The following is a 27,772-nucleotide window of genomic DNA, read 5'->3' as shown; positions in this document are numbered from 1 at the left end:
TGTGTGGCTTCTCTAGCGGGGCCACCACCATTCTCCAGGGTCCCTGGGGACCACACCACTCTTAATTTGGAGGGTGGTGTCTGTGTGGGCTTCCTGACAAGACTCCAAACTCCATTGCAGCTGGTCTCCAACGTATGTAGCAGGTTGACCATTCAGCTCAGTGAAATATGTGGAGCCACACTGTTAGTCCCATGTTAATGATCAAAAGTGACAGAACCTATATGTTTTACATGCATGGCAATTTAAAGGAATACTTCGGGATTTGGGCAATGAGGCCCTTTTTCTACTTCCCCAGAGTCAAATGATGTCTCTGTGTCCAGTAAGAAGGAAGTTAGAGGCAGTTTCGCGAGCCAATGGTAACTAGCATTAGAGCAATGACAGTAAGTCTATGGGTATCTGCCATGCATGCTAGTATCCATTTAAGTAGAAGTTGGACCAAAAACAAGTTGGCTTAGGCAACAGGTTTTAGAGACCAATACTTTGCTCCAGGTCTCTCTTTTTCTCCTCATACGCATGCCAGGGGATCTACCTCACAAGCTTGGACTGAGCAGTGACTGAAAGTATGAGCTAAATGTTACAGTGGTATGTCACTTCAAATCAGTGTTGCACTATAGCACGCAGACTCAGAGCTGTGCATTTCAACAATAGGGCTGTAAATAAGTGACCAAGGGAAGGGTTCTCTTCCCTCTCAGCGCAGCGAGAGATGATTGGAAAACAAACTGGTGCAAATGAAGCATACAATCAAGATTATGGGCTGGAGGCTGAGTGGGAATACAGAATGGGAGGCCGGGGAGAGAGAGCTGACCAAAAACCTGGATTTAACATCTCCTGACACATAGACATCCACTTAAATACTGCAATTATGAAAGTGACCCTTAAAATACTGCAATTATGAAGGTGGCCCTTAAAATACTACAATTATGAAGGTGACCCTTAAAATACTACAATTATGAAGGTGACCCTTAAAATACTACAATTATGAAGGTGGTCCGTAAAATACTACAATTATGAAGGTGACCCTTAAAATACTACAATTATGAAGGTGACCCTTAAAATACTACAATTATGAAGGTGACCCTTAAAATACTACAATTATGAAGGTGACCCTTAAAATACTACAATTATGAAGGTGACCCTTAAAATACTACAATTATGAAGGTGACCCTTAAAATACTACAATTATGAAGGTGACCCTTAAAATACTACAATTATGAAGGTGACCCTTAAAATACTACAATTATGAAGGTGACCCTTAAAATACTACAATTATAAAGGTGGTCCTTAAAATACTACAATTATGAAGGTGGCCCTTAAAATATTACAATTATGAAGGTGGCCCTTAAAATACTACAATTATGAAGGTGACCCTTAAAATACTACAATTATGAAGGTGACCCTTAAAATACTACAATTATGAAGGTGGTCCGTAAAATACTACAATTATGAAAGTGACCCTTAAAATACTACAATTGTGAAGGTGGTCCTTAAAATACTACAATTATGAAGGTGGCCCTGAACCCAAATAAGATGTAGAAATAGAAAAACATAAAAAATAGAAACTGTGGAATGATATGAATTGTGCTCGTACTAAAATACAATACATTTGTTATGTTGTGCTTTAGTAATTGCCATACCCTGTGGATACCACATGGCTCAACAGTATCACAAACTCACCTAAGGGCTCTTCAGAGCTGGTATAGGTGGCGGTGGGCGATGCAACTGGAATCTCTGCAACAGAGAAACCACAGCACAAACATAATGACATTTCACATCACTACTCAGTTTGACAGCTTCATATGTGGAAAAAGGAACAAAGTTGTTAGAACGTCTCAGTTCAATTTCCTGCTCGCCTTCCTTGGGGCTTAAATGAACCTCAGAGCATTGGTGATATACTCTCAGGTATTCCTTAATAGGTTGTCATGTTATTGATTGCTGATTAGAACACAGAGATTGTGCTTGGAATACACATTAATAGCCAGTTTCCCATTTGAGTTTCACTCTCTTGTATTCGTGGCCTGCTGTATTGTAAGGTACAGAGAGCCAGGGCCCCTGGCCTTGTTAAAATTGAAGTTGTCAGGAAGTTTGATATAACAAAAATGTAATATTAAGCTATTAAACCTAAAACATATTAGCTCGAAAATATACGAGAAACCAAATATTTTCAGCTCAATTTTCAAGACCCCCATTTCCTCCATCTTTTTTACACTACATTTGTTACTTTACCAACGAAATGAAGGAAATCCTATTCCAGTGGGTTCACAGATTGATTTTATCGCTGTGGATCCTGGCCAAGCACACTGATTCCTTTTCCACAATGGCTTTGTTGAATTTCCAAATACAACTTTATCGGAAATGTCACCAATTGAAACGGCTGTATAAATGGTGGCCAATTGTAAATGTCTATGTGTCCCAGCCATCCGCGTTATCTTATCTGGTCATGCCAGCTGTGTTGGCGGTGCTAGCCACCCATTAGCCCATCTTGTGTATGGAGGTGTCGTTTATTGCCGAGAGGCTGGAATCTGTGGGCTGCTGATACTGCCAATAAACATATCAGTCATCATTACCCTGGACTGGCTGGGTGGATTTATAGGGAGATGGGCTGTTAACAGTGCTGCGACTCACAAGGACATGTTAGCCTACACATTATGCCCTGTTTACTTAAGCTCTGGTCTAACTGTAAAATATCCATCCAAAGAAATAAAGGAACAGTGGGAAATAACAAAATGAAATGAACTCAGGCCATGAATTCCTGCATAACAAGCATGGGTTTTGGTGCGATAGAGTACTTGTCAGCGACTACTCCTATTGATGGGGCCAGTGTTGTTACTAGCTGGGCTATGGTTGGGCTGACCTGTGTGGTCTGTCTGAGGACATTTCTCTTAATACTGAGGCAAGTCATACTTATGCAGGGGGCGATAGGAGAGCGGCTCTGCTGGTAGCCCTTGGCACAGCGGTTGCAGGTGATGCCGGTCACGCCGTCCTTGCAGGGACACTGGCCGGTGGTTTGGTTGCAGGTCTTGCCGGCTGCGCCAACTGGATGACAATCACACGCTGTCAGGAGGAAAGAGCAGGAGAAAACAGAGATGAGATGATATGAAATCTGTTCGGTCTTTACTAGTATTGGTTTAAAACCAATTAGGCGTAAGGCATCCTTCTCAATTCCCTGTGCCTCTCGTTCCTTCAATGTTGACTCTCTGAACTTCAAAGTAAGCTTTGAACAAGCTTAAGGTGACTCACAGGCCACCACCGATGGGGACTGGGACCTCAAACAAATTACAATTACTCCCTTTTTCCTTAATGATTATATTGAGGAACAGTATATTACATTATCAAATAATATCACATTTAGATTTCACTGCACAGTTCTGCCTGGGCTGTTAGCACTTTGAGACTGCACCTGTGTGTGTGTGTGTGTATGTGTGAGCTGTGCGTGTGAGCCGTGCGTGTGTTTGAGCCGTGCGTGTGTTTGAGCCGTGCGTGTGTTTGAGCCGTGCGTGTGTTTGAGCCGTGCGTGTGTTTGAGCCGTGCGTGTGTTTGAGCCATGTGTGACCAGTCTTTGTGTTTTCTCTGTGGAGCGTTGTGATCCACGGCGGGCAGAGCAGAGCCTGTGCGCCTCTCAGATTGAGTTTACAATCTAAAGCTTTTTGGCAAAGAGCTCCTCGCAAATATATCCTGAATAATGTTCCCCATTAATGGGAGAGTGGAACACACTTCAAAGCCGTCTGCTTAAGTTGTTAGTCAGGAGGATCGCACATTAAATGTGAGAATTTAGTTTTGTGCATGTGCTCTGCCAAACGTTTACCATAAAGCCTGTGTTTGAAGTTGCAGCCCAGCTCTCTCCATTAGAGTTGTATGTGTTTTATGTAGCTGAAGAGTCATTTGAAAATAGCTTCAAGTGGTCCGACAGAAGCTGGACTTGGGTGTTATTAGCTGGGATTCAATGGGTTTCATGAATATTAGAAGTCACTTGTTAAATATAAAATATTAACAATATTCTGTCTTTCATACAAGGAGGATATTACACTCTTAGAACAAAAGGTGCTACTGTATCTAAAACATGAAACTATTTTTCAGCTGTCCCCATAGGAGAACCCTTTGAAGAACCCTTTTTGGTTCCAGGTAGAACCTGAGGTGAAATGGTTGGCTTGTTCAAAGAGACTGTTTGAATCAACTCCTGAATTCCATGGCAGACCTCACTTTTATTGTTAGCCACTCATCTTTTTTCCCAGAGAAATCCTCTGAGTTCTCCCCCTCCCCCGTTACAATTCACAGAAATGTAGGGCGATTCATTATAGCTCTCCAAGTTAAGCAAATAAAGTCTAATAAAATTTGGACACTAGGGACCGAGTGTTGGGATCCTCCCCTGTTTTAGTGATAAAGATACTCCAACTACATTGTTTCAAAGGCTCTGTCCACAGAAATGCTGTTATTACTGTAACCTGTAACCTCTATTCGAGAGAGATAACGTATGACTTGGACAAGGCACAGAGGTAGAAGTTAAAGCATTTGAGGTAAATGCGCAAAATATGCTTTTTATTAATACATTCACTCAAACCTGCCTCAGCTTGTGCTGGTGTTTGTGTGATTTCATGTGTGTCTGTGTCTCTCTGTGTGTGTGTGTGTGTGTGTGTGTGTGTGTGTGTGTGTGTGTGTGTGTGTGTGTGTGTGTGTGTGTGTGTGTGTGTGTGTGTGTGTGTGTGTGTGTGTGTGTGTGTGTGTAAGTGACAGGTGCTTGTTTGCTCAGTGCTTCAGAGCCTGGCTTCTCTCCCCACGGTGCAGGGAGACAGAGGGAGTAAAGCTTTTCTCTCCTCACACACTAATCCTGAACAGCATGGACTCAAACCTGACTTATGTGCTCACACCTGTGAGTGTGTGTGTGTAGGGATGGGGGATGATAGCGAGATCTGTTTCCACTCAACTGTACAGCGGATCAGCTCACACATCACTCAGTTTGTTTTGCTTGTGTTGTCATGGAAATCCCACTAGACTCCAAATACCAGAGTCACACAGGTCAGCAACACTCACACTGGCACAGCTGGGAGCTTTTGTCTTTACAACTCTCTTTCACCTGTCTCACATAATAATACATAGTAGTGAAGTAGTGGAAAGTTATACGCAATAAAGTTATCAAAAGATTGTTGGAAGACTTTTTTCTTACTGATAATTTCTTTAATTTCTAGATATCATGGCAGAACAATTCAACTTGTTTTCCAACAACATACATCAAGAAAGTCCAAAACTGAAGCAGAATATCAACTAGCGTGAGGTTTGGGTGTCATGCAGCCATTTAGAGCAGCCCACCCAGCAGACGCCCAGCCCAGCTCAGGTACTGTACCTTTGCAGGCCCTCCTGTGAGAGATGGCCTTGGACATGTCCCGGAAGAAACCCTCCTTGCAGTAGTGGCAGTGGCGTCCGGCCGTGTTGTGGCGGCAGTTGAGACAGACTCCGCCACTCCTCCGCCCAGATAGCTTGTACAGCTCCATGTTGAAACGACAGCGCCGGGCGTGCAGGTTACAGTGGCAGGCTGCAGAAAGATGGAGAGAGGGGGAGAGAATGAGAGGCGAGGGGGAGAATAACACAGAGGTCAGTGGGTTCGCATGCTTTTTACACAGGTGTTGAGTACACTTAATGAAGACTTTGGCCTCCTGAACCTCAACACTCAACACAAAAAAACTCCCACCATGCAACCTTGTAGTTCAGCTAGTCTAGTGCTTCATAAGCTGGAACTGAAAACTGATTAACTCAGCAATTTCATTCACATGTACAGTATATCACGGTAGGGTGTTGACCACGTTACTTTCTAATTTCCAAAAAGCTAGTGGAGGGGAACCAAATAACATCTAGTGAACTGTAGTGTATGGAGACCCTGAGAAAGTTACTGTTACTTTAGTGACATCAGTGGGTCAAAGTCCTCTGGTCAGACATGTCATTTGGAGACAATGAGTTATGAAAACAGATGGATTGGCCAGGCTGTGAGCGATCCAGTTTCTAAGAGTAAATGGTGTGGTCCGACTCCACGCTCTCCTTCCCCCTCCACCTGCTTATAGATTTGACCTCTGACCCCTAGTGACGTCAGGAGAGAGATTTCCTTTCCCACAGATCTCGCAGCCTTTACTAACTCTCTTAGTTGTTTTATTGTCATAACATTATGAGGGATATCTTCCAAATGAAACAGGGTGATTCATTCATCAGTTCATCAGTTCTCTGTGTGTTAGAGCCAGGGTGGACTTTACACCTCTGCTTTAGTGATATTCTCTTCCAAAGCACTGTGAAAGAACTTCCATTTTTTGGCTTGCATTTGAGCTTTTCTGTTTCAGTCTCATCCAGGCACGTACTGCTGTGATAGGGCTGGAAGAGGAGAGGCCCACATGGTTTCTTATTTGCGGATAATCTCTCCATCAGTGCACCCTGCCTTAAGGTTATAGCCACAAGATCTGAGCGATAAGGGCACATATGCTACACATTCATCAGCACTCCCAATCACGTACCAACCAACTCACACCTGCCATTGGGGACCAGGGTTGCCAGGTGGGTGGGATTCAGGGCTGCTTCCTCTAAATTGGGGCTTAAACACACACAGTCACACACAAACCGAGGTGTTTGGCAGCTGTCATGGGCTTATCACACCTCAAACCCCAGGGCCGATCAGCACACTCAGAGCACACCAGACCCCCGGAGCTTTGAAGCGCCCTCCCTCCCTCCCTCCCTCTCCCCCTTGCTCTTAACCGCCTTCTTATCCCAGATGTTATCTCCACTTTGGGTGGACGTGTGAGTACAAATGTAATGGGATTTTTTATGAATGGGAAATGGAATGGAATGCTCTTAGTTTTCTTACCAGAGGAAAACATCCTACAGATGAATGCCCAAATAAAGGAAACACCAACATAAAGTGTCAAGGGCATTGAGCCACTGAGATTTCTTCTTCTAGCCATGGTAACCAAAATAATGGGTAAGTGGGCCTTTTTATACATGAGCATGGGACGTTAAGCATGAAACGTTAATTGCTTAGTAAACTCAGGAACCACACCTGTGTGGAAGCTCCTGCTTTCAATATACTTTGTATCCCTCGTTTACTCAAGTGTTTCCTTTATTTTGGCAGTTACCTGTATGCTGGTACTGTAACTTTAATCTTCACAGTGAGTCAGATGAAAGTTGAGAGATAAGAAATACCAGGTAAGTATCTGGGCACATGCATTCTGCATGCAATATAGGCCAAATCTCCCATTACTTTGACAAGCAGCACGTCTTTGTGCGGACTGTGTGTATACAATACTGCTTCAGCCTGTGTGTGACCCACTGTGTGTTGCGTCGTTGTGGTGTCTATGTGTGTGTGTGAGAGAATGTCTGCATCATGTGATTAATAAGCGTTATCTCCTTGGCTTTCCCCAGCCTCTCCTAATGAGCGCTGTGCTATCTCATACACACTTCCCTGGCCAGCTATCCAATCACTCCGCTAATTGTCCCTCAGTGCCCAGGCCTCAAGTACTGATAAGCTATATTTAGACCAGCTGGCCCAAAATATCCCTCACAGCATCTATCACACACACTGTTGTGTTTACAACTGGGAAGCCTGACAACAAAACAACAAGTGAAGAAACAAACAAAATCTCCCGAGTTTTAAATATGTGTTCAATAACAGTGTAAATGTTGTCCAATTATGGGAGGAAATGTGATTTCTGTAGTTTCAGATCAATAATAGAGGTCGTAACAGTGGCTACATACCTGGCAGTGTAGCCTAAACGTAGTGCCTTTTTGTTGTTATTTGAAGCACTGTAGAACATACTTACAGGTACAATCTATTTATTTTCAAGTGTTGTAATACTGCATAGTGAAGGACATGGTAGGTGTGAGACGCTGACATGATGAATCATCCCACAGCTTGCTGTAGGTGGATTAATATTCTGTGTTCTGTGAGAGAATCTCAAGGCCATACATGCCCTGTATTGATAGCAGGTTCTGGATTGTTGCAGGGACTCAGCACCTCCCTGCCACAGACACACATAACCTACCTGTCACCAGGTGTCTGATGTTAACCAAACACTCTGTGTACACGGCTGCCTGTGATTTATATTGAGAGGAATGTTGCGCTTGTTCAAGGATGAAGAGGAAAGGAATTCCAGTGAATTATTGTTTATCCGGGATCAATTAGTCCCTAAGTCAGTGAAGGCCCATAATGATAGTGGCCCATATTATGAGAGGATGATGTGTGCCAAGCCAAACAAGCCTCTCATCCTCACCCTGTCAGTGATCTGAGAAAAACACAACATCAGTACCCTGAGGAGATTCATATACGTGTCACATTCTCTCCGAGGTATCCAAATCAAATCAAACTTTATTTGTCACATGCGCCGAAAACAACAAGTGTAGACTTTACCGTGGAATGCTTACTTACAAGCCCTTAACCAACAGTGCAGTTCAAAAAAGAGTTAAGAAAATATTTAACAAATAATCTAAAGTAAAAAATTATAAAAATAAACACAATAAAATAAAAATAACGAGGCTATATACAGGGGTTACCGAGTCAGTGTGCGGGGGTACAGGTTAGTTGAGGTAATTTGTACATGTAGGTGGGGGTGAAGTGACTATGTATAGATAATAAACAGCGAGTAGCAGCAGTGTACAAAACAAATGGGGGGGGGGTCATTGTAAATAGTCCGATGACCATTTGATTAATTGTTCAGCAGTCTCATGGCTTCGAGGTAGAAGCTGTTAAGGAGCCTTTTGGTCCTAGACTTGGCGCTCCGGTACCACTTGCCCTGTGTTAGCAGAGAAAACAGTCTATGACTTGGGCGACTGGAGTTTCTGACAATTTTATGGGCTTTCCTCTGACACCGCCAATTATACAGGTCCTGGATGGCAAAAAGCTTGGCCCCAGTGATGTACTGGGCCATACACACTACCCTCTGTAGCGCCTTACGGTTAGATGCCGAGCAGTTGCCATACCAGGCGGTGATGCAACCGGTCAGGATGCTCTCGATGGTGCAGCTGTAGAACTTTTTGAGGATCTGGGGACCCATGCCAAATCTTTTCAGTCTCCTAAGGGGGAATAGGTTTTGTCGTGCCCTATTGACGACTGTCTTGGTGTGTTTGGACCATGATAGTTTGTTGGTGATGTGGACACCAAGGAACTTGAAACTCTCGACCCGCTCCACTACAGCCCTGTTGATGTTAATATGGGCCTGTTCGGCCCGCCTTTTCCTGTAGTCCACGATCAGCTCCTTTGTCTTGCTCACATTGAGGGAGAGGTTGTTGTCCTGGCACCACACTGCCAGTTCTCTGACCTCCTCCCTATAGGCTGTCTTATAGTTGTCGGTGATCAGGCCTACCATTGTTGTGTTGTCAGCGGACTTAATGATGGTGTTGGAGTCGTGTTTGGCCATGCAGTTGTGGGTGAACAGGGAGTACAGGAGGGGACTAAGTACACACACCTGAGGGGCCCCAGTGTTGAGGATCAGCGCTGCAGACGTGTTGTTGCCTATCCTTACCGGCCTGTCAGGAAGTCCAGGATCCAGTTGCAGAGGGAGGTGTTTAGTCCCAGGGTCCTTAGCTTAGTGATGAGCTTCGTGGGTACTATGGTGTTGAATGCTGAGCTGTAGTCAATGTACAGAATTCTCACAAAGGTGTTCCTTTTGTCCAGGAACGCCGTATTTCCATGACAACACTTGATTTTAATAGGTTGATATTTCTGAGCGCTGGGTTTGTTTTCCTCCCATACCACATTGGTACTGTAAACCTCCCGGTACGGTCGCTGTGCATCAGGTATAACTGTGAGATTCTACCACATTGGTTACTGTAAACCTCCCGGTGCGGTGGCTGTGCATCAGGTATAACTGTGAGAGTCTACCACATTGGTTACTGTAAACCTCCCGGTGCGGTGGCTGTGCATCAGGTATAACTGTGAGATTCTACCACATTGGTTACTGTAAACCTCCCGATGAGATGGCTGTGCATCAGGTCTAACTGTAGAGACTACCACATTGGTTACTGTAAACCTCCCGGTGCTGTGGCTGTGCATCAGGTATAACTGTAGAGACTACCACATTGGTTACTGTAAACCTCCCGGTGCGGTGGCTGTGCATCAGGTATAACTGTAGAGACTACCACATTGGTTACTGTAAACCTCCCGGTGCGGTGGCTGTGCATCAGGTCTAACTGTAGAGACTACAGACTCAGAGATTTAAGTCTTGTTTATTGAAGTCTTGTTTGGCCATGCCCTCAGGAACCTAGTGATTTCCCAATTAGAATAGGTGTATACTTTGCACATGTTTATAGGACATTTTATGAGCTATGCAGTTTGTAAAACAGCATTTGTTTCAATGTGCTGGTAGAACAAATCCTGGCATCATGTGAAGTTACACCAATAAACAGTTTTAGTTGAAATTAGAGAAAAATAAACTTGTGACATTTCATTGAAAGTGCTTGTTACAGAGCCTACATGATGCCTACATGATGCCTGCATGATGCCTACATGATGCCTGCATGATGCCTGCATGATGCCTACATGATGCCTACATGATGCCTACATGATGCCTACATGATGCCTACATGATGCCTGCATGGCCACGCCCATGATGCCTACATGATGCCTACATGATGCCTACATGATGCCTGCATGATGCCTGCATGATGCCTATGAGCTGCAGTGCCTACATGATGCCTGCATGATGCCTACATGATGCCTACATGATGCCTGCATGATGCCTGCATGATGCCTACATGATGCCTACATGATGCCTGCATATACTTACATAACCCCTGCGTGGTGTGTGGGTGAAGCTTCAGAAAATGAGTCACAAGTATTCATTAACATTCATAAAGCACTTATGAAATCAAAGTGTTCCCACTCATTCCCCCATAAATATCCAAATCACAATGGAACTGTAATATATGAAGTCATAGTTAAGTCAAGTAACTATTTAACTAAATCAATAAAAATTACAAGTGACTAATAGCATGCCTGACTTATGAAAGCGTAATGAATCGATCGTTATGTTTTATTAAGGATGAGAACCTATGGTATTACAGTATATCATCAATGAAAGGGACATGAAAGTCACTATTTGGCTCATTAAGAATTATAGCAATAGCTTTAAGTGGATGATACAATATGTTGCCATCACAACCAACTGAAAATCACTCCTACATTACTCTTATGAAGTTCTAATACATCATTGTCATAAATATCTGGTTTAATAGAGAAACGCATATATTATACATTTTGGTGCCAAAAACATGCAAAAATCAGCAGACATGCCTCGAAACACTACTTGTAATATGCCTCCATTTCTTTGGGCCAAGGGATTTGTCACTGAATTAAGATCCAACTGTGCATTTGGTCTGTTGATACTGCATGACTTTAATGGTACAAACGCCCCTGAACGTCTTCTGTGGGGTACTCCCGTTAGATCAGTCACCCTTAAGCTCTCAGCTTCATGCCCCAGACATACTCAACATTTTCCTACAATAAATGTTTCGATTGCACATTGCTGGAGCAGCTGCTATTTTGATGAGGGAGAAAAAACAACAAAGGCCTTTTGGAATGAGCTATCCAGATGATGAATCATTTTACGAGTTTCCGGAATGCTTTTGATGACTTGAGCTGGGGTGAAAAGACAGAAACAGTAAAAAAAAAAATAGAAACGTCTCATATTGGGAGGACTGATTCAGCCAACGGCCCTGATGTTCTTCCATAGCAACCCGTCACCTCGGCGTAATAATAACGAATAAGTAAACAAGCGAGAGTGCAGATAAAGAGCGTATAAAGACTGATCTGTCTGAGCAGAGCTGACAGGATGAGACAGACAACTGTTTGAACACGAGGACTTTTAGCATGTGTCATTTGTTTTTATTGAGACACACATTGGAGGCGGTGAGGGAGGAGGTTTTAACAGGATGCAGTGATGAACGACCCTGGGGCTGGGGTTCATCTGCAGTGGAAGCAGCACCTGGCTCAGTTCCTTCCTCAGCTATAGGAACTGAATGGAAACTCTGACCTCTCTACGCTGGAAGGCCCAACGTCTGCATTGTCCCCCTTAGTGGCCCCTCACACCATACCACTGACACTGGGCATTCAGTAGCTCTCTCTTCTAGAAGGAATGCACACAGGCATTGATGGAAATATTGCTCATCCATGAAGAACATGGAAGAACTGGACAAGAGGGTCTGCCACAGTGACAGTTTCTGGACAGTTCCTGGAAATACTGCATATTGACCAACACAGTTATTTTTCACACTTTGACATGGTTGGCTTAAAGGGTAGAGATGGAAGCAGATGAGCCCAGGTGGCCTGATTTTACTACAGAGATGTTATCAAACTAAAGTCATTAGGATGGCCAATTAGTGGCAACATTTCTAATCCCTGGGGGGCTATGGCTTGTGCTTGGTTACCATGACAGTACTGAGTGAGACATGATGATCAATCACTCAGTTCACCTTTAACCTTTGAAGACCTGCCAAACCACACAAGAGTGCACTTTGTGCCCTGAGATGGAAGATGGAAGAGATAAGCCAGGCTAATGAAATGGATTTCTGTGTTATGAAATGGTGTTTGATTCTGATGCTTTTCCATTCAACCCAAGGACCCAAGCATCCTCTTATGTCAAAGGACAATGCATGGGTCAATACGCTTAACCCATTTTAGTCTTCAGAAAGGTAAATGCTGATTTTATCAGTAACTGCTTGCATATACCAAGTCAGAGTGTAAGCTTATAGGGAAAACTCCCAAGGATAACCTTCCAGCTTTAAGCTATCACTCTTGCCAAGAGAATACAACAGGAAGAATGTTAAAGACCTGCTACTGAAGGTAAACGTAAACTTCAGTAGCCACTTCATGGTCATGAAAAGCTACAATCAAACTTGAATCAGACTGCCTATACTTTGAGGTATAGTACAACACACATGTTTTATAACACCATGACAGACACTGACTATGATAGTGTACCATAATGAGAACTTGCACTCTAAATGACTGTACATTGTGTTTTACTGAACGTCTGAAAAACACTTGTCCTATGTGTCCTAGCTCAAGCAACCCCAATTTCTATGTTACAAAAAACTCCTTTATAAAGGCCCTTTGGCCTGGCAGCAAAATGTCAGAAGTGAAGTATGTTGAGCAGCACTGTGTGCCTGAGGACTAATAGGATCTCCTTTACGCCACCAACCCCTGTGGCCGTGTTTAGCAACAACAAAGCCTCCCTAATGGGCTCCCATTTCCCACTACTAACGCAGGTTTAATAGCAGGGTGTGTGTTCTCTCCCTGCTCCCCATCTCAGTGGGACACCCTTCCCCTCTCTCCCTGTGGGCTCTCTCTCACACAGAGGCAGTCTGGGAAGGCATCTCCCCTCCGCCTCGCTGCGCAGTGATGTCATGGGGAGCGCTCTCTTTTTACGAGCGCAGCTCTGTGATCTCTGGCGGAGATCAATTAGCTGAGCAATCAGGCCTCCCCTGCTTTTGTGTGAGTAACTCCTCGTAAAACAGAGCGGTTGCCTGGTGACAAGGCACGTGGCGTCTCAACAAAAACAGCCACCCAATGTCAGGCCAAGCCATGCTCTAAGAACGAAGGCAGAATTAAACCGTGGTTCTCCTGTTCTGAGCATAACATTAGCTAATCTAATGTAACATTAGCGAATGCTAATGTATCCAGTGTGATGGGTGGTGACTGGTGCCACTGTCAAAACCAGTTGTTAATTGGCCTAAACGATGCCAGTCTACTGCACACAACATGTCATAACCATGGAGAAGTTGGGGTTGGATCCATGTTGTCTGAGAGTTCATTGGAAGCCTCTCAAAAACCATTGTTGATCTCAATGACAATGTTTGTGTTAGCCATCTTTCCCAAGTATTCCTTTGCTTGTGTTATCAGTTAAAAAGGCATAGCTACTGTATGGTATGCCGCCTTGTCTTTTTAGAATAGCTCAAGTGGAACCACACATCACCTACACATGAACCCACAGAGACTGCTCTGTATCACAACCCTTAACTACAAAAAAAATGACCTGACACTATGGAACAGCAAAATGATTTAATTGTGCAATCAGTAATAGCCAGAGAGCTCTGCTCCCTCCCCTCAACAACAAGTTGTTGTGCCAATGATAATACACCATGTCTTGTGAATAATAATATATAATGAGCAGCATATCTTAGTCAATTTATCCTGCCTGCACAGGGCTGGGAACAGGACGAGAGCAGGCAGGAGAACACCTCAGTGGAAATGATCTCGTTATCAAACAGAGCCCAATCAAACTGCTACTCTCCCAATCCACAGACCTGTTCTCATGGCCTCTGGTCTGAATGAGTCACGCTCTATTTAAACACTCCAGGTCCCCACAGTCAGGAGTCATCATCACCTCCGGGGAGCTACTTATGAATGATAAAGGTCGCTAAGACTTAGCGTGTGGATTAGATGTTAGCGGCCGCACTAAGGGTAATTGTGTCTTATGTGAACTCCGCTGCTGCCTGGGCTGTCAATGTGGGAAAACATTGGACTATAACATTTCCAATTAAAGTATCAGGCTGACGTGCTAGTGGCACAGCATCCTGTGGTGTCATGAGCTGCCGGGCGGTGGAAGAAAATAAACAAGAGTATATGGGGGGTGTCGGTTGGACGTATCATCTGGGGAGCATTTCCGCTTTAGCGTATGTACTGTACAGCACCGGTGAGGAAATACGCCAGCATGAAATATATCTCAGTGATGGCACAGCGGTCTAAGACACTGCATCTCAGTGCTAGAAGTGTCACTACAAACCCTGGTTTGATTCCAGGCTGTATCGCAACTGGCTGTGATTGGGAGTCCCATAGAGCAGTGCACAATTGGCCTAGCGTCGTCCGGGTTAGGGTTTGGCCAGGGTAGGCCGCCATTGTAAATTAGAATTTATTCTTAACTGACTTGCCTAGTTAAATAAAGGTTAGATAAAAATAAAATATAGGTGGCGCAATCATCTTATCAACAACTTCTTAATTTCTGATTTATTTGTCTATCCCCCGTGGCGGAGAGAGAGAGAGCAGAACTCCGCTGTGCTGTAAATCATAAACGATGATCCATCCTAACCCTGACATGTTTATTGGGCTTTTCTCCCCTTTTCTCCATGGGCTCATTTATAACCACGCAAACTCCCGATGTTAAAATCTCCCTCAAATATGTTTTATGTTTTCAAATGTGTCAGGCCAGCCATTTTATTTCTCAATAATCAGAGGATCATTAAAGGTCCTTATCCCAGTGTTGTTGGAGGCTTTCCGTTTAGTGGCTTGTTAAGCTTTCTCTATTAATCAAAACAGGTGGAAAGCTCATAATGTGAGATAAATTAGGAAATGTTTGAACCCTTTTCCCAGCTTGCCTTGGGAAAAGGGACTGAGCAGCAGTTCCATTCTGGCAAGAGAAAAGAAAATGTTATGGAATAATTGTTAATGATTGTTTTCGTGGAAACACTGAGAAGTCATTGTGAGTTGTGTTATTTCATACTAATTTCACCAAAGTCCCAAAGTTTGTTCTGGTTGCTAGGTGGCTTTCAGGAGATGGAATTGGGCTGGAGAGGAAAAGGCAGGGTTCCTCCTTCTGCACGCCAACGTTTTGTTATCTTAGGGAACCCAATGAACCTACAGTAACTACATCCTGAGCCAGATAGAAAATACACCAATCTAACCTGTACGTTTGAACCGTCTGGTTCCAATCACTGTCAGATACAGTTTAATCCAATACATTTTACATAGACTTACATCACATTGATGTCTGTCATTTCTGTCACTTTCACTAAGGTCAGAATTATCAACTTGTCTCCAGATAAGATATTGTCGAACTATCTGGCTTTTCACAATGACTTATTCAGATCAGACAGTTCCAATATGTGTTTCACTGTAACACTATGTGCTACAGGCTTGTTATGTTGATTTTTCTGTCAGTTGTGAGTGATTGGAGACCAAGACAAACTTAGAGTCATTAAAGAAACTGCTCTTCGGTGAGAAGCCAAACCTAGAATGAAACAGTAAAATAAGCTTAAAAGTCAACCAGGGCTTGTTAATGATCTTTTGGGAGGTAATTTAAACTGGAATGCAGCATGTGTATACGACATGTTAACTTTAAGGGTTTACTGTAATTTATGCAATTCCTTGAGATACAGAGTGGAAACCCTTCTGAAGCTACTGGCCACTGTTTTATTTACTGTTTTCATTGTGATTTCAACATGGACACTGAGGTTGTGGCCTGGAAGTTGCTGTGACCTGTAAGGTCATTGAAATGGTCCTGTCTCCTTTGAATCATCTCCATCTGTTGATGGGATGGGTCAAGTCCACCATTTTGGGTTTGATACGTGTTCAGGAAATGTCACTCTTGAAGTTCAAAACATTGTGTTACAGAGCCCAGACTCTGCCATTGTTACATCACAGCTTAATCTAACTTGGGCCTTGGTCTCTGTTTGTTATAGGGCCTCTTAGCTCATTCCATTTCCCACCCGTCTGTGAGGAAACCAGATACCATATCTCAAACTCACTATCCTGAAGAAACGAAGCTCAGTATCTTGGAAAATAAACCATCTTCCATAAAGAAAAGGGTTGTGAAAAGAGGGCCAATGATCTCCATCACCTCACCAACCCCATGCACACACATATGCACACACATTATATGCACACATTATATGCACACACATTATATGCACACACAAACACACACACGTGTACACTCAGTGTTCATCGCCCAAGACATCAGCATAGCAGTGAGGATGTTATCTCTGCCTGTGGGTTTGGACCAGCAGGAGTGGGAGGAAGTAACGCCTGAGGGTTTGGGGTGTGTGGAGTGACCATGACCCCAGGCAAGTGCTGGTTCCCTGCCCAGAGTATATGACAGCCTCCCTGGTTTTCGTCCATCTTCTCCAGGACTGGAAGACTTATGAAAGGCTGTGTAATCCTCTGCCTGTGCAGGGTTCCATGCTCCAGGAGCCAACAGAACAGAGATCTGCTCCACACAGCACAGCAGGAGGAGGAGGAGTGCGATTGATGAATCCCCAGGTTTTTACTTCTTGCAGCAGATGGAACCCTGGGATATTTACAGTTCTGTGGGGAAGGAGGGGGGTCTGGTAGCCATTGTCCTCAAGCCCTACTGATTATATCCTACTGTTATTTATCCCCCTGGATTTCCCCCTAAATCCACTAAGTGGTTCCTTATTCGGAGAAAGGAATTAGTCACTGGGGTATGGGAGAAAAACATGATGTGTCGGGGGTGACTGAAATCAATTTAAAAGTACTGAAGACCCTTGGAGAGGCCCAAGCAGAAGTTATTTGGACAAATAAATAAAAGTCGGAACAACTCCATTTCCTTATCACGGCGGTGATTGGGTCTGCTGTTTGTTTGTTTTACAATGTTCTGGAAAAGTGGTTTTTAATGAGGAGGACGAGAAGAGTCGCTGAAGTCGTTCTGAGAAGTGGTTTTTAATGAGGAGGACGAGAAGCGTCACTAAAGTCGTTCTGAGTAGTGATTTTTAATGAGGAGGACGAGAAGAGTCACTAAAGTCGTTCTGAGAAGTGGCTTTTAATGAGGAGGACGAGAAGAGTCGCTGAAGTCGATCTGGAGAGAAGAAGCTTTTTAATGAGGAGGACGAGAAGAGTCGCTGAAGTCGTTCTGGAGAGAAGTGGTTTTTAATGAGGAGGACGAGAAGAGTCACTAAAGTCGTTCTGGAGAGAAGAAGCTTTTTAATGAGGCGGACGATAAGACATCGCTGAAGTCGTTCTGAGAAGTGGTTTTTAATGAGGAGGACGAGAAGAGTCGCTAAAGTAATTCTGATAAGTGGTTTTTAATGAGGAGGACGAGAAGAGTCGCTGAAGTCGTTCTGATAAGTGGTTTTTAATGAGGAGGACGAGAAGAGTCGCTGAAGTCATTCTGATAAGTGGTTTTTAATGAGGAGGACGAGAAGAGTCGCTGAAAAAATTCTGATAAGTGGTTTTTAATGAGGAGGATGAGAAGTGTCGCTGAAGTCGTTCTGATAAGTGGTTTTTAATGAGGAGGACGAGAAGTGTCGCTGAAGTCGTTCTGATAAGTGGTTTTTAATGAGGAGGACGAGAAGAGTCACTAAAGTCGTTCTGGAGAGAAGAAGCTTTTTAATGAGGAGGACGAGAAGACGTTGCTGAAGTCGTTCTGATAAGTGGTTTTTAATGAGGAGGACGAGAAGAGTCGCTGAAATCATTCTGATAAGTGGTTTTTGTGTGTGTGTGTGTGTGTGTGTGTGTGTGTGTGTGTGTGTGTGTGTGTGTGTGTGTGTGTGTGTGTGTGTGTGTGTGTGTGGGCAGGGGGTGGTAACGTCCCAGTACTGGCTGTGTTGGGTGGCAGCACAGTGGGGGAGCTGGTGGGGGGTCTGTAGCTGAGCGGTGGAGCGCGGAGCGTGTCATTTCACTGGGCCATTAATCATTCCCAGACTCCCCAGCTCCAGCGCTGCGTAGGGGCTCCATGCGCTCACACTCAAACTAGGTGGTCCTGTCGCCGCTGCCGTGGCAGCCCAGGCGGGCAGAGGGTGGCGGAGGTTAAACCCATGTAGGTTAAACACGCAAACACACACACACATATCAGCTTCCCATGCCTATGTCAACAGATACATCCAAACAACACACACAAATAAACAAACTAATACATATTCATTCCATCACACACAGTTATCAACAGATGTAAATATTGCATATTTGCTTGTTTTGACAGAAGTGGCAGTTTCTTCTTCCTTGGCTTCTCTTCAGACACTAGAAGATAATACCATCTAGCAACCAGTGTAACACTATTTAATCCCTCTCCATCCTCCACATCCCCCTATTCTCTACTTTGGAATTACAAGACAGCAGATTTTCTGGGGGACAGTTTATATGCCAACACAGGATGGATATATAGTAGACAGGCTCCCAGCTCTACCTGTGTGCTCCCTCTCCTCTGTTGACCATTGAGAACCCTTGTATATTTAAGCCTGTATTTATTTAAGCCACCCCCCAGCATCACTAATGTACTTCAGCATAGTTACCCCATAGAGACAATGAGGTCACAGATTAGCAACGTGTGCGGCTGTTCCATTTAGTTGCCAGAGCCACCTGTCTCCGTTTTCACTGTGAGATCTCTGAATTATGCAGTCTCTACAATTTCCTCTTGGCTTGTGATACAGCACCTCAAGCATTCATAATATGACCTGTGATATGTATAATGCAACACTTGTCAGCAGTTATCACATATTAGTAACACTAGACAATGCATTGACTGTTTCAGGACCTGAAGAGATGAGTGTCCACCCAGATAAACAGCGACTGGAAACACACGCTGAAGCAGTGTGAAATGACCCCTCATGGTCCTCTGACGTCAGAGTCAAGAGAAAAGGAATCCTAAACCAAAGCTACCATTTCCTTCCAAATGTCGAGGGCCACATCTCCAAACCGCTGTCCACAACATAGCCATAGAATATATTCTCTATTGTCTTAAAAGCCAGAGTAAAGCCTTTTTGGCTCTACGTTCATGTCTGTCTTGAATTATAAGCTCAACAAAACAAAATCCCCAAAAACATGAAACATTTGCCCAGAGGACACTGGATTCCACCAGAGCTTGGATTTTGAGATCTCAAAAATATACGTCTTTGTTTTTTAGTCTCTCTGTATACAGTGAAACCTCCCAGCTCACCACAGCCACACAGGCTGATGTGCCAAAAGGACTGTCCTGCAGGCCCACCATATGGAGATACACTGTAGTTTCCACTTCAGTTACAGAACAGAATTAGTCTGGGGATGTTTTGGAATGAGTAACAGCCCAAATGTACTGCTATTCATTACCATGTTAGCATAGAGGTCCATCGTGTGGACTTTTAGAACTCCTGATATTGACCGCAGATTCTTTTATTTTCTTAAGACTGCAAATTTGACGGGTTTTTTTATATACAGTAAGTGTCTCTACAAACGCGCAGACCATACTTTTTTCCTAGAAGAGGCCAAACAATGTACATATTTCCCTCCTGGCACTGTGCTCTATACTCATGGTTTCACATGGACCTAATGATATGATTTTAGTCTAAGTGCAGTCTAACTGACCTTCTGTTCCCAGTGGGGTGTTTAAAGGTGTCTGAGTTTTCATCTGTCTGTGAGAGACTCCCAATACTGACCTGGCTGCAACCCACCTGCTTCTGATTAACTGCTCAAAAAGCTCTCCTGCTGCATGTATTTGTTTTCATTTTTGTGTTTTCTTTTGTTGGTTATTTTTCTCTTTCATTCAAAAAACATTTATTTTACAGAGATTATTTTTTAGGTCTGCATGGCAAATTTCCTGTTGCTTGGTACCCATAATTGAACGGTGCATTCTTTCAGCCCATGAGACCTTTCTTTGCTAGCTGTGTTCATGAATAAATACTGTATTCTATGAAAACAAGTAACTATCCATGCAAAGCAAGTAACTATCCATACAAAACAAGTAACTCAATAAAGTGAAAGCATTTCAGTGGTTATTTGTTCCAATATACTTTCACTTAATATGCTACATTCTTTAACCAACTAAATATTTGTTAAAATAGACAAAATAAAGGTTATTAACGTAATAGAAATAACAATCATATAAAACTATTCAAAATAGGGATTAATAACTTGAAAAATCAAAACCTACAAACATGTCACCAAATCCAGATGGTCCTAACCCCTGGCAGTAGATGATGGCTGCTTGGGGCCGAAGAGTTCCTCTACAAGAACATCTATAACATCATCTTTTCAATAAGTTATTTTTCCTGTCACATGGGCTACAAAGGAAGCGGAATGAGACCCAGATGGTGGGCAGCCCCGGCCTCGACCCAGACTGGCAGCCCAGGGGAAGGCAGCAGGACTGGAGTCAGCAGAAACAATGTCAATGGTCCCAGTCCGCCACATGGAGAAAGAACTGAGCTGTCAATGTCAATGGTCCCAGTCAGCCACATGGAGAAAGAACTGAGCTGTCAATGTCAATGGTCCCAGTCAGCCACATGGAGAAAGAACTGAGCTGTCAATGTCAATGGTCCCAGTCAGCCACATGGAGAAAGAACTGAGCTGTCAATGTCAATGGTCCCAGTCAGCCACATGGAGAAAGAACTGAGCTGTCAATGTCAATGGTCCCAGTCAGCCACATGGAGAAAGAACTGAGCTGTCAATGTCAATGGTCCCAGTCAGCCACATGGAGAAAGAACTGAGCTGTCAATGTCAATGGTCCCAGTCAGCCACACGGAGAAAGAACAGGCCTGCAGAGAGACTCACTGAGCTGCTGCACACATAGAGAAGGGCTCGTCAACATGGGGTCAAAGCAGAGGTCTGGGATTTGTTAGAGCCTGTCTCCTCTTCACTTTTTACCAAACAGGTGGGATAGCTCAACCAGAGATATCACAGTTTAAACAAAGCTCTGTTCTATAACAGGGTCTTTTGGCTGAACAACCTCTGCAGTAGAACATGAACTTCTACTTTTAAAATGCTCTCTCTAAACTCTTCCCTTTGAGACATAGTGAACGCAATCCAGTGGGCTTTCAGGGTGATTTAAGAGCTCACATAAAGATTCAGCACACTTTGACGGTATTTTTAGTGTTGGTCCAACACAAGTATGTGCTGGACCGCCTGAGAGGAGAGCCTGTGGGATATTGATATAATCACATCCAATTCAACATCCCCGTATGTGGTAGACGTGTCAGTCCAAACCAAGAATGACTTCTGTTTATGTTCGATAGCTGCCAAATACTTTCAACAGTGTACAAAACATGCTGATAACAATTAGAGGGGAAAAAGCATCTTGTGAGAGAGTGTGGCTGTTTCATAGGTTTGTCAAAAAGGGAATACAGGTGCATGACATGCATCGTTTGCATCCTATTTCAATCTACATGTAAATTCACTTTTGTCCTTTCCTGTAATATGTACTATAAACCAGGGGGTTGGACAGTTACTTTTCAATTGCTTTCTCTCTCTGGTTCTTTGTGACAGGCTCTTTGTTATGTTGATAGTTTAGGGGGGTTGGACACATGCAGAGATCTGTGTAAGGCAACAGGTCAAACATGGCGGAGGAGCCAGTGGCAGGTGACTGATACTACCCCTCTGCCAGAGAACCCCAGCTCAGAGAGAAAACAAGGCCATGCTGAATTACTAGGCCTTGGCAGGAACTTTCAAACTCTCCCTCTACATCAGTGGGCCAAAAGCCTATAACATACATTAAAGAGGAGAACATGAAATCAATAACTAGGCTTGGATGCACAAATGCTCCACAACTGTAAAAGCCTGGTAAGGTCAAGGCCCATGTCAATGAAATAATAGCGTTGCATTTAACCTCTGTTCAAAACAAAGTTCAAATTGAACAAGTGCAAAATTACACGTATGAGTGACTAAGGCTACCATTTTCAACTTGCCTCAAAAGCCACTTGGCAGGCAAGTCTTTCCCACAGTTTCCTTCACACCCCATCAGTCAACGAAGTGAGGAGAGTAGGTCTGACGCGAAAGGGTCAATGCTACGCTGTGCATGGTTGGAATACAAAGCAGCTGGGATGAATTTAAGAGATGTGCCTCTTCTGGAAGAGAAAACCTGATGGTCAGGGGAGGAGCCAATTCTCTGTGTGTATTTATCTCCTTCGTTTATCTCTTCAGTGATAAACCAATCACTGGCCATTGGGGGTGTGGTGGCAACAGATGAAGCTGATCATGGAGATGTATTTTCTCATAGCATCTAAGATGCAAAATGAAAGGAAAATCCAATCAGGAAGATTTGAATTTGGTTTAAATTAACTAACTTGCTTTGCATGCCACATCATTGGATGGGAATGCAATGAGAGGGTAACGGCTGCCAATAAGAATGCATTTCCACTAAATATGATGGCTTCCCTGCATGCAAAGCCATGGGAAATGGATATTGTTTTACTTCCCCAGTGCAGCACCTGCAGTGTAGCCAACGACTCTCCCATATCCACATCTCTCTGTTTCTCTCCACTTCTCTCTTTCTATCTCTCTCTCTCTCTTTCTCTCCACTTCTCTCTTTTCACCTCTCTCTCCATCTCTCTGTCTCTCCATCACTCTGTCTTTCTTTCTTTCTTTCTATCTCTCTCTCTCTCTATCCACCTCTCTCTGTCTTTCCACTTCTCTCTCTCTCTCAACTTCTCTCTCGCTATCCACCTCTCTCTGTCTCTCCATCTCTCTCTGTCTCTCCACCTCTCTTTCTGTCTCTCCACTTCTCTCTCTCCACTTCTTTCTCTCTCCACCTCTCTGTCTCTCCACTTCTCTCTGTCTATCCACCTCTCTCACTTTTTCTTCACTTTTCTCTGTCTCTCCACCTCTCTCTGTTTCTCCACCTCTTTCTGTCTCTCCACTTCTCTCTGTCTCTCCACTTTTCTCTCGCTCTCCACCTATCTCCCTGTCTCTCCACTTATCTCTCTCTTCACTTCCCTCTGTCTCCCCACCTCTATCTGTCTCTCCACTTCTCTCTCTTACTTCTCTCTGTCTTTCCACTTCTCTCTGTCTCCACTTCTCTCTCTCTTCCTCTCTCTCTCCACTTCTCTGTCTTTCCACTTCTCTCTCAACTTCTCTCTCTCCACCTCTCTCTGTGTCTATCCATCTCTGTCTCTCCAACCTCTCTCTGTCTCTCCACCTCTCTGTCTCTCTACTTCTCTCTCTCTCTCCACCTGTCTCTCTGCCTCTTCACTTCTCTCTCTCTCCACTTCACTTTGACTCTACACTTCTCTCTCTCCACCTCTCTCTCCACCTCTCTCTCTGTCTCTCCACTTCTCGCTCTCTCAACTTCTCTCTGTCTCTCTCTCTCTCTACCTCTCTCTGTCTCTCCACTTCTCTCTCTCAACTTCTCTGTCTCTCCACTTATCTCTGTTTCTCCTCCTCTCACTCTGTCTTTCCATCTCTCTGTCTCTCCACCTCTCTCTCTCTGTTTTTCCACCTCTCTGTCTCTCCACTTCTCTCTCTGTCTTTCAACCTCTCTCTCTGTCTCTCCAACGCTCCCTCTCTCTCTCTTTCTGATAGTACTCAAAGTCAGGGGCCAACCGGAATCCCAGAAAGATCCTTAGCAGCAGCCATTCTGAGCCCCTTTAGCCAGACCACTGAGCTGGGCTGTAGCCCAGTGAATAACAGCCTCCCTCGCCCATTCCACGCAACGAGGTGTCAAGCCACCCTTATTATTCCCTTCCCTTCCCTTGGACTGCATGCTTATTTTGCCTGTTCTGACGCTTTATCTAATGACACTGCTGACATAGAAAGTGAGGTGGTGAAAGGGGCCTCATTCTGACAGCATGATGGATGCCACAAGTGACAACCTTTTGTTTCAGTAAAACACACTGACATGCTGGCCCTGCACAGGCAAAATGCAGAGGGCAAGGGGAACAACTTGTTCACTTGTTCTGTGTCATTGAACAAACCGTGTCAGAACTTGTTTCTTTTCCAGGTTTTGGTTCACTGTAGATGAGGTTTGTTCTGTGTGGTACTGTTTATATGCTGTGTGGTACTGTTGATACAAGCACCCAGATCTGTTGAAAAATATACTCTACTGATGGAATTAAACTTAGTTCTGGTTTCAAAGTACCTCATGTTTTGTCCCTCTCTGAATAGCTGACTTGGCCCAAAGTGGAAGTTTATTCTCTATGTGCCAAAAATGTCAATAAAACCACCTTAATCACCCATCCAATCTGGTAAAAGCACCTGCTTACGGAAACACAACATGCCTCTGCAGTCTATCTCTGCAGCGGCAATGTTTCCTTCCTAATGAACTGGTACTACAGTCGGAAACGCTGCTCAAAACGCAATTACGCACTTGGGCACCCGCACTTCCTTTGGAGAAATAACTTCCTGCCTTTTCTTTCAGTGATTATTTCTGAGAGTAAAATATAAACCTAGTTAAAGCATTTAGACTAAACAGTAATCATCTGTTTTTCATGTCCTCCAAAATGGATAGTATGCCAAGATTACATGTTTATAAATGTATTTATATTTTACATGTTAGGTTTTTGTGGGGGGGGGTAATTTCCATTTGTTGATATCAATATCTAACAATTTTACTCTCCAATGATTTATGTGGTTACATACTTCAAACAAATATCTATTATGTGTTGTTCTAAACAGTACAAACATGTCATTCGCATGGTTGGTGTCAACTCAGTCAATTCATGAGATGAAATATTATTCAATTCATGAATTGAAAATTGTCCATTATTTTTAAAGGCGGATGAAGTTCATTAATTCAGTGATTTAAATGTTAATTAATACAATGCTAGTCAAAAGTTGATGAGTATAACAATGCATTTTGATATGAGTGTAAAATATTGTATCATAAAACAACATTTAAAAAATGTAATTAGGCCAACACATTGTGGTTATATTTTTCCCAAAAATCTGTATTTTGGTTTTGATTTACGTTTTGCATAAATCATTGCAATGTGTAGCTAATCAGCGTTTGATTCTATGTGGGTAATTGTTAGTAAATTAACCTGACTATGCCCTTCTATTTTTGTATTGTGGTTTGGGTGATAAAAACAAAGTGTGGAACACGGACCAGCGCTCACTTTATTAAATTCAAATCATTCAATTAAATAATTTTCAACCAAATCCATTTTTTACATTAACAAAATAAGTTGGTTATAGGCTACAACATTTGATATAAATTATGCTGACTTTTTCAAATTGGTTGATATGCCTTAATTAATTCCCCTCCTCACAATTATTGTGGTTTTTCCATTTTGAATCGTTATCAAGTAGGGCGTATTTGAACAGGGTAATGAATTTACTGGTGTAATTTACGAATGCATGGTGCATTAGTTTTATTTAACACAATGAAACGATTTAAAAATAACTAATTAGCCAAAAACAATCGGTGGTTTACAAAGCCTAATTCTTATTGGATCAATGTGAGCTGCTTAAATTGAATTTGAATTTAAGAAACTGAATAATGAACAAATCAGGTCTGCGTTAGACTATGCGTAAAATGCGTTTTTCTAGACATAATAAGAAACCTGCACAATCACACAAAATACTTTCGATCATTATGAGTCTTGCAATTTAGAAAGTACATTTAAATCTCGAAAAAATACGTTATAGCGCAAAGCTGTGGGTTACAAAGGTAAATAGTTGACTTACCAACACATTCGTTTGCCTCTCTTGCGGTTGCGCGCTGCCAAGGACGGTCATAATGGAAAGGTTTGCACCTGTCACACTCCGGCCCCGCGGTGTTGTGCTTGCACTCGCATACCAGGTTTCCTTCCCTATCTTTTACGCACTTTGAAGCGTGGCCGTTGCACTTGCACCGCCCGCCAACCTGTAGGTCTGATACCGCGTAAAAGTAGGAATCTCTAGCCAGCTCCGAGTCGTCCTCGTTCTCATCCCCAAACGTGTGCAGTCGGCTGAACGCCACCTTGATGTCGGTGGCTGTCACCCAGTCCTGCAGCACGGGAGAGTTGTCGAAGTCGTGCGCCGAGGGTCTGCCATCCAAGGTGCTGAACGCAATGAGCCCACCTGTCAGCGGGTGCATGTCCGTGTGAGAGTCTGTGCAAATCGCCTCTTGTTCGTTCTGCTTGGTAATTACAGCCTTATTCTGCTTGGTATACATCTTCTTACACTGGGTAGAGTAGAATTGGAAAGGAACCCAGGATTTGCCATAGTCCATGGATTTAAAGATAGCCATAGATTCGGGTCGGGGTGAACAGAACTGCAAGCTCACATAGGTGACCTCAAATTTTTTACCCAAGGACAAAGTGAGCGTGACGTTCTGAGGATACTGGACATAGTTTTCTGACTGCCAGCAGGTGAGGTTATGAGGGTTGTTGAGATCAGTTAAATACGCAGGTGGATGAGTTTTCTTTGGGTCCCCTGCATCGCAGGTGTGGCAATCCCTAGTCCTCTCCTCTCCGTTCTCCGTCACGACGCAGTACCTTGAGGCCGGGGTTCCACAGGTGCTGGAGACGCGCACGTCCTTCCCGAAAGCAGAGTTCACGAAATCGGGGATACACCTCCGGGGGTTGCCGTTCTCATCATAGCATGGGTCTGGAGGGGACGACTGGGCAGCAAACATACTCATCCCATAACCTCCAAGAGCCCCCTTAACCAGCAGAGAAATGGCCACCGAGGTGACCCAAACCTCTAAAATCCTTATCATTGTAATCCGTGCACTTTAGTGTCACTTGCGCTGAAATGTAGTCGTAGAAAAAGAGAGACATATTTAAGATGTTTGTTACATAGATTTAGAGGAACATTATCATATCATGCATTACAAAATTAATAGCCTATAATATATATCTATATATCTATATATATATAATATATATATATATATGTATGTGACCATCTATATATAAATTATAATTAGCCTACATCTGAAATGATCCATGGTGAAGACAAACAAGCAGAATACTATTCACACATGTTAATATTAAATCAATAGCCTATGTACATTTCTGTGTTTTGTTCTCCACACATAAACAGATGAAACACAAACAGTCATGCACATGTATGTGAATGAAATCATCTTACGAGACAAAGAAAACTCCACAGAGGACACTACCTCGGAACAACTGTTCAGCCTGGAAGAGAAGTGTTGTAAAACTTAAGAATTTAGAGGGCAGCCTACTCTCTTTTTACGCACGAAAATCTACCGCTTGTTTGGCTTTTTCTGGGTTTCTAGACATAAATTGGAAGGACCAGCTCGCTATTAGCTTCCCTGACTCTGTCTTCCACTCGGTCACACCTCTGTCTACCTCTGTCTCTTGTCTGTCCCATTCCCTTTCTGACGCTCTCACTGTTTGAACAGAAAAGTGAGACCCTGTTATCCAGCAGAGCTTGAGGTCATACGGAGAT

At 43.5% G+C, this 27,772-nt stretch overlaps 1 protein-coding gene across 2 annotated transcripts in view; it reads right to left on the bottom strand.

Annotated features, from left to right (window-relative positions):
• LOC106601316 (netrin-1-like) overlaps window positions 1-27,754 on the bottom strand; it is a 37,800-nt gene extending 10,046 nt beyond the window's left edge. The window contains exons 1-5 of one of the 2 annotated variants that reach the window (XM_014193424.2): window positions 27,449-27,754; window positions 26,060-27,104; window positions 5,336-5,524; window positions 2,902-3,051; window positions 1,675-1,728 (exon numbers count right to left, since the gene is read on the bottom strand). In XM_014193424.2, coding sequence (XP_014048899.1) covers window positions 1,675-1,728; window positions 2,902-3,051; window positions 5,336-5,524; window positions 26,060-27,074 — 1,408 coding nt within the window. In that variant the 5' untranslated portion in view covers window positions 27,075-27,104; window positions 27,449-27,754. The remainder of the gene's footprint in view (window positions 1-1,674; window positions 1,729-2,901; window positions 3,052-5,335; window positions 5,525-26,059; window positions 27,105-27,448) is intronic. The other variant, XM_014193425.2, reaches the window with a different exon arrangement.
• Between the last annotated feature and the right edge of the window lie 18 nt (window positions 27,755-27,772).

Source organism: Salmo salar, chromosome ssa03 (genome assembly GCF_905237065.1).
Source record: "Salmo salar chromosome ssa03, Ssal_v3.1, whole genome shotgun sequence".
Taxonomy (NCBI): Eukaryota; Metazoa; Chordata; class Actinopteri; order Salmoniformes; family Salmonidae; genus Salmo; species Salmo salar.
The sequence above is the reverse complement of the archived record's forward strand: the minus strand, read 5'-3'. Positions and strand labels throughout refer to the sequence as shown.